This window comes from Dipodomys ordii, unplaced genomic scaffold (assembly GCF_000151885.1).
Source record: "Dipodomys ordii isolate 6190 unplaced genomic scaffold, Dord_2.0 Scaffold84, whole genome shotgun sequence".
NCBI lineage: Eukaryota > Metazoa > Chordata > Mammalia > Rodentia > Heteromyidae > Dipodomys > Dipodomys ordii.
Window position 1 is genome coordinate 6402725 of NW_012267300.1, and position 10154 is coordinate 6412878.

Below are 10154 nucleotides of genomic sequence, written 5' to 3' on the forward strand. Positions count from 1 at the left end.
CCTTGAGCTGAAGAGCTGAGAGACAGCGCCCAGACCCAGAGTTCAGGCCCCAGGACCGGACCAAAAAAAAAAAAATTCCAGGGCTGGGAATGTGACTTAGTGATAGAGTGCTTGCCTAGAATGCATGAAGCCCTGGGTTTGAATCTTCAGTACCACATACAAACAGAAAAAGCCAGAAGTGGTGCTGTGTAAATTAAAGAAAGAAAGAAAGAAAGAAAGAAGTGGTGCTGTGGCTCAAGGAGTAGAGTGTTAGCCTTGAGAGGGGGTGGGGGAAGCTTAGGGACAGTGCCCAGACCCTGAGTTCAAGCCCCAGGACTGGGGGAAAAAATACCCAGCCAGGCACACTGGTTGGCTCACGCCTGTAATCCTAGCTACTCAGTAGGCTGAGATCTGAGAATCATGGTTCAAAGCTAGCCAAGACAGGAAAATCTGTGACTCTTATCTCCAATAAACCACCGGAAAACTGGAAGGGGCACTGTGGCTCAAGTGGTAGAACACTAGCCTTCAGCTGAAGAGCTCAGGGACAGTGCCTAGGCCCAGAGTTCAAGCCCCACAACTGACCCCCCCCCCAAAAAAAAAAATTCCAGGCAAGCACTCTACTAATAGCCTCATCCCTGGCTCTTTCTTTCTATATCCATTCTCTGTATCCTTTCTATATTTTCTCTCTATCCTTCTTCTCTATATCTTCTCTCTGTATATTTTATTTTATTTTGTCAGTTATGGGGCTTGAACTCACTCAGCCTGGGTGCTATCTCTGAGCCTTTTTGCTCAAAGCCAGCACCCTACTACTTTGAGCCACAGCTCCACTTCCCAGATATATGTATTTATATACATGTGTATGTGTGTGTGTGTGTGCATGTATGCACAAGTGCCAGTCCTAGGGCTTGAACTCAAGGCTCTGTCCCTGAGCTTTTTTGCTCAAAGCTAGTGCTATACCACTTAAGCCACAGCTCTACTTCTGGCTTTTCTGCTGATTAATTGGAGATAAGAGTCTCATATTTTTCTGCCTGGGTTGGCTTTCATATCTTAGCCTACTGACTAGCTAGGATTATAGGTGTGAGCCACTAATGACTAGCTGTCTTCATTTCCTAATCTTGTTTTTTTTGAAGTAGCTTGAGGCTTAGAATTTGGGGTGATAGGGCCAGAAAGGTTACGTAGTGGTAGAGTGCTTGCCTAGCATGCATGAAGCCCTGAGTTCAATTCCTCATTATTACCACATACACAGAAAAAGTTGGAAGTAGCACTGTGGCTCAAGTAGTAGTAGAATGCTAGCCTTGAGCAAAAGAAGCTCAGGGACAGCACTCAGGCCCTAGGACTTGCAAAAAAATAAAGAATTTGGGGTGACAAGTCTGGGAAGGTAGCTTAGTGGTAGAGTGCAAGCATGAAGCCCTGGGTTCGAGTCCTCAGTACCACATAAACAGAAAAAAGTCAGAAGTGGTGCTGTGGCTCAAGTGGTAAAGCACTAGCCTTGAGCTAAAGAAGCTCAGGAACAGTTCTAGGCCCTGAGTTCAGGCCCCAGGACTGGCATAAAAAAGAAAAAAGAAAAAAAAAGAATTTGGGGTGACAGCACAAGTTTACCAGCAGCCACCCATCTCTCTGCATAAGGAAGTGTACCCAGTTCTTGTTTCAGAACACCCAACCATGTGGTATTAGAACTGCACTTACACTTCCTCTAATCTCAGCATGTGAACAATCCTTTGGGTCACATTCTGCAATCTTCCTGCCTTTCTTAATTGTTCAGATTGTGAGAGAGTCAAGTCTAGGGGTTGGTGCCACCACCTTGTCCTTAGCTAACTTACGTGGGCACAACTCCCCCAAGGGCTGCAGAGATGGCCACCCAGCTCCTGGCTTTGTTGCTGGGCCCCAGGTCCAGGAGCAGAGCTGACAAAGGAGATTCCTTAGAGTGCCTTCTTATCACAGAAAGTGCTGAGCCAAGTGCTCCCCCCTTTGCTGATGCAAAGAACCATGAACTTTGGACCCAGACGGTTACTTAACCCTCCTCTCCCTTTCCCTCACTCCTTCCTTTGTCCACTTTAGCTCTCCACCCTTCTTAACTTAAATCTGTAGGCCCTTGTCTGGCCTTCCCTTTTACTGCCAGCTGAAAGGAGGAACAGTCTGACCACTGTTCTGGGAAGCCTCATCTCTCTGACTGCTGTTGACAACTGCAGTAGAAACCTGCTCAGATCCAGGGCCAGGGAGTGAGTGTGTGTCCCACCGTCTCCTTGTCCTATGTTCCTTGTTAACCTCCCTCTGCTGTCCTGCAGTGTTTGCAGTGCTGTTATGCAGTGTCCACAGCACCTCCGCTGTTCTTGCTCTGGAATCTCTCCATTTGCCTGACTTGCATTTCTCAGCTCTCTGCTGCTCAGCCTGGCTTTCACCTATTTCCTTTCCTTTTTTTTGGGTGATCTCTCTTCAGCATCATCTGGGATGGAAAGGCATCATCAGCTGCCTCCAGGCATGTCTGGGTTCCACTGCTTATTTAAGTTATCTTTCTCTTACTCACCCTTTTCTGGGGGAATTGTGTTGGTGTGAAGTCTGCAATCCTAGATACTAGGATGGGTATCTAGGGAAAGAAAAAAAAAAGAAAAAGAAAAGAGCCTGTGTCTTCCAGGATGGGATGGGGCTACTTGGGTTTTGCCAGGGTTGAAGATGCCAGCTGCTGTTAATGGATTTTCTGAGTAGGGAGATGGCTGTGATTCTAGCAGGAACTTTCTGAAAGCCTTTAGGTTTTTCAAAGCTTAAGCCATTAGGGAGATAAAAAAAGACAGCACTGGGAAGGGATTTCACAAATTAGCTGCTTGCAAGATTGGGTCTTCATATTACATCTCAGCACAAGTGAAATTTGAGACTTTTTCTTTTTGGTGGGGAGACAGGCTGAAAACTGGGGCTCAACCCCATATAATGACACCTGGGAGCTGCCAAACTACCTCCCTGCCTGTCATGTAGAGGCTAGGATTTAGCTGTCTAGTTGGTGAATCAGGTGGGATACATCAACCTAAAGATGAGAGGTGGATACTGTCTCTGGAGAGTAAGTACCTTATCCTAAGATTCAGGTGTGGGGTTTTTATTTTTTATTTTTTTTTTATTTTGTGCTAGTATTACGGATTGAACTCAGAACTTTGATGCTGTCCCTTAGCTTTTTTGCTCAGGGCTGGCCCCCTACCACTTCAGCCACACCTCTACTTCCAGCTTTTTACTGTGTTCATTACTGGAATTTTCCTGCCCCAGCTGGGTTCAAACCTTAATCCTCCTGAGTTGCTAGGATTAAGGGTATGAGCCATGGGTGCTCAAGTTAAATTGAGTCACTTGGAGAAGATGTTATTTGGAGGTAGAAAGGAAGAGGTCTCTCAAGTGAAGGGTGGGCTGCCCATGCTGGCTCCTGTAGAGTAAAGGGGGAGCTGCTCTGTGATTACAAACTACCTAACATATCTCATCTTTCTTCCTTAGAGGGTGATGCCAGGAAGCTGGTGACGACTTTCCTTTTCTACCATGGTTGATAGCACCAAGTATGAAGTGGCCTCCCAGCATGAGGCCAGTGCCTCCCCTCTGGGTGATGAGGCCAAGCCAGAAGCTGAGCAGGTAAAGCTGAAGAAGGAGATCTCGCTGCTCAATGGCGTGTGCCTGATAGTGGGGAACATGATTGGGTCAGGCATCTTTGTCTCTCCCAAAGGGGTGCTTAGATACAGTGCCTCCTTTGGCCTCTCTCTGGTTGTGTGGGCTATCGGGGGCCTCTTTTCTGTCTTTGGGGCCCTCTGTTATGCGGAACTGGGCACTACCATTAAGAAATCTGGGGCCAGCTATGCCTACATCCTGGAAGCCTTCGGGGGATTTCTTGCCTTCATCCGCCTCTGGACCTCCCTGCTCATCATCGAACCCACCAGCCAGGCCATCATTGCCATCACCTTTGCCAACTACATGGTGCAGCCCATCTTCCCCAGCTGTGGTGCTCCCTATGCTGCTGGCCGCCTGCTGGCTGCTGCTTGCATTTGTAAGTAGGGCTGGGGCTGGAAAGGAGTTGGGGAGCAGGTGGATGGGGAATGAGATGGGGATGTGAGTTCAGTCAGGAAATAAGGATTGGGTAAAGAATGCTTTTGACAATGCCTCATTTTTTGTTGTTGTAGAATTAGTGTATGTTATCCTAATGCCATGTATCCCAGTGTTGAAATTAGAATCACAGTGTTAAAGAGAAGTAAAACTGAGAGTGGTGGTGCATAACTGTAATCCCAGCTATTCTAGAGGTGGATATAGGGTCCACTTTTTGTAAAAAATGAAATAACTGCAAAAGGCGTACTGGGAATGTGGCTTAGTGGTAGATGTTTGCTAAGCATGCATGAAGCCCTCGGTTCAATTCCTCAGTACCACATAAACAGAAAAAGCTGGGAGTGGTGCTGTGGCTCAAGTGGTGGAGTGCTAGCCTTGAGCAAAAGAAGCTCAGGGACAGTGCCCAGGCTCTGAGTTCAAGCCCCAGGACTGGCAAAAAAAAAAAAAAAGGCATGGCTCAAGTAGTAGAATGTCAAGCCTCATGCCTTGAATCTACAGGACTGAAGGGAGAGAGAAAAAGCAAAAAACTAAAATGGCTGAGGATAGGGTTAAGTAGTAGTGCGTTTGCATACACAAGACTATTGCATTCCATCCCCAGAATCAAAAAAGCAGAAAGAGCTGGGCGCTGGTGGCTTACGCCTATAATCCTAGCTACTCAGGAGGCTGAGATCTGAGGATCACGGTTCAAAGCCAGCCGGGGCAGGAGAGACCGTGAGACTCCTATCTCCAATAAAAACCACCAGAAAACCGGAAGTGGCGCTGTAGCTCAAGTGGTAGAGCGCTCACCTTGAGCTGAAGAGCTGAGGGACAGCGCCCAGGCCCAGAGTTCAAGCCCCACGATCGACAAAAAAAAAAAAAAAAAAGCAGAAAGAAAGCAACTTACCTTCCTTCCAACTTCCCATACTATGTATCATGAACAGCTGGTATGTGCTTCCTTATTTTCTTCCATCAAGAGAACTTAGTTTTGGGCTGGGAAGGTGGCTCAGTGGTAGAGTGCTTGCTTTGCGTGCATGAGGCCCTGGGTTCGATTCCTTAGCACCACGTAAGCAGAAAAAGTCAGAAGTGGCATTTGGCTCAAGTGGTAGAGCACTAGTCTGAGCTGAAGAGCTGAGGGATAGATAGTACCCAGGCCCAGAATTCAGGCCCCATGACCGACCAAAAAAAAAAAAAAAAGAACTTAGTTTTGTTCTGTCTTTTCTAAAAATGAGATGATATAATTCTATCTACAATTCTTTCTCTCTTTTCCTTCCTTCCTTCCTTCCTGCCTTCCTGTTTCTCTATTTAATCTTTAAGTAGTTCAACAGAGAAGTTTTGAGTCAATGTGTCAGTTTGAGTACAATGCATTTTAAAAATATTTATTTTTATTGAGTAATTATACAATATTATTTATTTCTTCTCTTACCTTATTGCTGCATCTACAACTTCTAGTCCCATGTGGAATAAGAATAGTGAAAGAGGACATCTTTGTCTTGTTCTTAGAGAAAATATTTCAGCTATCTCTCAGTCAGTATGTAGATAGTCCTAATTGTATTGAGGTAACTCATTCAGTACCTAATTTTTAGGTTTTTTTTCTTTTCTTCTATCTATCTATCTATCTATCTATCTATCTATCTATCTATCTATCTATCTATCTATCTATCTATTTTCATGGGAATTTGGGGCTTGAACTCAGGCCCTGGGCACTGTCTGAGCTGTTTTGCTCAAGTCTAGCACTCTTACTTAGGCCACAGCTTCACTTCTGCCACCCCCCCTCCCCACCCAGTCCTGGGACTTAAGCTCTGGTCATTGTCCTTGAGCTTCTTTTTTTGGGGGGGGTCTGGTTGTGGGGCCTGAACTCTGGGCCTGGGTGCTGTCCCTCAGCTCTTCAGCTCAAGGCTAGCGCTCTACTATTTGAGCCACAGTACCACTTCCGGCTTTTTTTTTCTTCTGCTATGTGGTGCTGAGGAATCGAACCCAGGGCCTCATGCATGCAAGGCAAGCGCTCTACCACTGAGTCACCTTCCCAGCCCCCCTTGAACTTCTTTTGCTCAAGGCTAGCACTCTACCATTTGAGCCACAGTCCCACTTCTATCTTTTTCTGTGTATGTGGCATTGAGGAATTGATGTGTGGGAGGCAAGCACTCTACCACTAAGCCACATTCCCAGCCCCCTCCTCCCCATTCCCCCCTTTTTTGATGGTTAATTGGAGATAAGATTCTGATAGAGATTCCTGCCTAGGCTGGCTTTGAACTGAGATCCTTAGATCTCAGCCTCTGGAGTAGCTAGGATTACCGGTATAAGCCACTGGTGCCCAGCCAAGATTTTATTTAAAAAAATGTGTTACTTGTTTTATGGACTAGTAGATGGTTAGTCTTGGAGAATGTTCCATGCACTGGAGAATGTTCCATGTACTGAGAAGAATATTTCTCTAGTTGTTGGATGAAATGTTATTATGCGTTAGGTTCATTTGGTGTATAATATAGTTGAACTCTGATGGTTTTTGTTGTTTCATTGCTTTTTTTGTTTTGGTCTGGAAGATCAGTCCATTGGTGTTGAAGTTGGGATGTTGGAATCCTCAACTATTGTTATATTAATGTTTCTCCTTCATCCTCTTGGCAAATTGATTCCTTTATCTTTTTTTTTTGTCTGTCCTGGGGCCTGAACTCTGGGCCTGTGCGCTGTCCCTCAGCTCTTCATTCAGCTCAAGGCTAGCACTCTATCACTTGAGCCACAGCGCCACTTCCGGCTTTTTCTGGTGCTGAGGAATCAAACCCAGGACCTCATGCATGCAAAGCAAGCACTCTACCACTGAGCCACCTTCCCAGCCCCCCTCCCTCTTTTTTTTTTTTTGATGCCGGTCTTAGGGTTTGAACCCAGGGCCTGGGCTCTTTTAGCTGCTTTTGCTCAAGGTATGTTTCTTGAGTCATAGCTCCATTTCCAGCTTTTTGGTGGTTAATTGGAGCAAAGAACCTCATGGCCTTTCCTATCAGAGCTTGCTTTGGACACAGATTCTCAGATCTCAGTCTCCTAAGTATTTGGGATTATAGATGTTGGCCACCAATGCCCTGCTTTTATTCAGTTTTCTATGTTGCCCAAGCTGGCATTAAATTCCTGAGCTCAAGCAATCTTTCTGCTTCAGCCTCTCAAGTAGTTGATACTATAAAGTGTCACTGTACCTGGCTTTTTAATTCTTTCCTGTCTTCCTTGGTCCTTCCTCCCTCCCCCTTCCCTTCCTCCCTCCCTTCCTTCCTCCCTCCCTTCCTTCCTCCCTCCCTTCCTCCCTCCCTGCCTGCCTGCCTGCCTTCCTGCCTTCCTGCCTGCCTTCCTGCCTTCCTTCCTTCCTTTTTCTGTGTGCTAGTGTTGGTGCTTGAACTAAGGGCTTCTCGATTTTCCCTAGATTCTTTGCTCAAGGCTGGTGCTCTACCACTTGAGCCATGCCTCCATTTCCACTTCTGTCTTTTTGTGGTTAATTGTAAAGTCTTTTGGATGTGTCTGTCTGATATGGCTTCAAACTTTTTTTTTTTGTTGGTCATGAGGCTTGAACTCTGGGCCCGGGTGCTGTCTCTAAGCTCTTCAGCTCAAGGCTAGCACTCTACCACTTGAGCCATAGCACCACTTCTAGTTTTCTGAGTGGTTTATTGGAGATAAGAGTCTCAGACTTTCCTGCCTGGGCTGGCTTTGAACTATGATCCTCAGATCTCAGCCTCCTGAGTAGCTAGGATGACAGGCATGAGACACCAGTGCCCAATCAATAATTTTTAAAATTGGAATGTATTTTATCTAAATATAGCTTCTCCTGCTCAATTTTGGTTTCCATTTGCATGATATATCTTTTTCTATCCTTCAATTTGCAGTTTATGAATATTTGCTGTTGAAGTGAGTTTCTTGTAGGCAGTTCGCATTTTTGGTCTGGTCGTGGGGCCTGAACTCTGGGCCTGGGTGCTGTCCCTCAGCTCTTTAGCTCAAGGCTAGCGCTCTACCACTTGAGCCACAATGCCACTTCTGGCCTTTTTCTTTTTGCTTATGTGGTGCTGAGGAATCGAACCCAGGGCCTCAGGCATGCAAGGCAAGTGTTCTACCACTGAGCCACCTTCCCAGCCCCTGCATGAAAATTTCTATGGGCTAGGCTTTGAAAGCTACATCTTGACCTTTTCTCCATCTCATAAATAAAATCTATGTAAAGCCATAATGGAGGTGCTGAGAGGATTAGTCTTCATTTCTCAGTTGTCTCAGTTCTTGAAAAAAAAAATTGCCTTTTTTTTCCCCCCAGCCCAAGAGACTGTAGGGCCTTTGAGATGCTTCTCATCCTCCAGCGGTAAAAAAGTACAGACTTCCTGCCAGTGTAAGGAGCAACAGATGCAGTGGAGTGTACAGGAATTTTGCATCAGTTGCTCATTGGATTTACTCTTTTCAATCAACCTTGTGTCATTTTCTTTTTCAAGCCTCCATTGCTCCATGTACTCAACTTCTTCTGTGTGTATACTGTTATACAGAGAACTGGTTGTTTTCTGTGAGTGCTCCTGTGTTTCCTGTGTCCCTGAGTATGGCTCAGACAAAATTCTTTTTCTTTGGTCATAGGGTTTGAACTCTGGGCGTGGATGCTATTCCTGAGCTCTTCAGCTCAAGGCAAGTGCTCTACCAGTTGAGCCACAGAGCCATTTCTGGTTCTCTAGTGGTTTATTGGAGATGAGAGTCTCATGGACTTTCCTGCCTGGACTGTTTTGAACTGTGATCCTCAGATATCAGCCTCCTGAGTAGCTAGGATTAGAAGCATGAGCCACAGGTTCCCAGCTCAGACTAATTTCTGTGTGTGGGATGTTTGTCATGCATGGCAACAATAAGGGAAGGGTGGAAAGCACCAGCTTGTGATGAAACATGGGGGTTTTTCCCCACAGTCTTACATGTGACTTCTAATTTCTCTTGTATCACTTGTGGATGAATTGGTAGATGGCTCACTTTTGGAACTAGTTTTAGGATCTGTTAGTTTTGAGGCCCCTTCACCAGATACATATCTGGTGGAGAGAAGGATCATTCCATTTAATAGTTTTGACAATCATCATCGTAAGTACCAGAATTCTGTTATTTTAACCATCTTGGCCTGACTTCTCTTTGAGACCAACAGTATGTTTTCTTGCCTTGAAATCTGACATTTCTTTTAGTGACTCAGTGTTACCATGGTACATTTTAATGATTGTATGACTCTGAGGTCTTCTCAGGCCACTAAGGGAGTTTCTTGTAGGCATGAATATTTCCTTCCTCAGTCACCTCAGACTGCTGGCTTGACTTAATTTCTTAGGTTTTCTTCTTTTCTGATTTCTATTTGTGTCATCTCTGACAGCTGTGTCTACCTCTACTAGTCACCCCTTTTAGTTTCCTGCTTCTAATTTTGGAAATGTACTCAAACCCTTAAGTGCCAAGTATACATACACATACAATATAGACCCTTGCAAGAGCACAAGCAAAGCAGCCTAACTATGATTGGTATGAAGAGCTTCTCCAGGTTTAGCAGGTGGACTTAGGGTATATATTTGAGATAACTTGCATACATTTGCAATAACTCTTAAAGAGTGAAAAGTCCACCAGACTCTGTTTAAGACTGACCCCAATAGCTGTGTAATTTTATGTACATGATGCACTGACTTTTCCAAGATATTACTGTGAGAATTCAGTGAAGCCAGGTGCCATGATTTGCACCTACAGTTCCTGGTACTTTGGAGGTTAGGACAGAAGGATCTCTTGAGTCCATAAACTTGAGACCAGCCTGGGTAACAAATGAAAACTTGATCTCAAAGATTCAGAAACCATAAATCTTCATTCAACTGTGTGGTATTTAATTATTATTATTATTTTGGTGCTAGTAATGGGGCTTGAACTCAGGGCTTTGCACTCTTGTTTGGCTTTTTTGTTCAACTCTGGCACTCTACCGCTTGAGCCACAGCTCTGCTCTGGCTTTTTGCTGGTTAATTGGAGATAAGAGTATCATTTACTGGACTTTTCTGCCTGGGCTGGCTTTAAACTGTGATCCTTAGATCTTGGTCTTCTGACCAAGATTGCCCAGCTTGGTATTGATAATTATGTGTTTAAAATTGCTCTTATTCACTGGCCACTGGTGGCTCTTTTTTTTTTTTTTTTTT

The 10154-nt window shown here is 45.0% G+C and overlaps 1 protein-coding gene across 7 annotated transcripts in view; it reads left to right on the forward strand.

Annotated features, from left to right (window-relative positions):
• Window positions 1-10154, forward strand: part of Slc7a7 (solute carrier family 7 (amino acid transporter light chain, y+L system), member 7) — a 64710-nt gene that overhangs the window by 11308 nt on the left and 43248 nt on the right. For 5 of the 7 annotated variants that reach the window (XM_013025434.1, XM_013025438.1, XM_013025435.1 and 2 more), the window contains one exon: window positions 3448-3988. In XM_013025434.1, the coding sequence (XP_012880888.1) occupies window positions 3490-3988 (499 nt within the window). In that variant the 5' untranslated portion in view covers window positions 3448-3489. Of the gene's footprint in view, window positions 1-1915; window positions 2199-3447; window positions 3989-10154 lie in introns of those variants that run through there. The other 2 variants (XM_013025440.1, XM_013025433.1) reach the window with 2 other exon arrangements.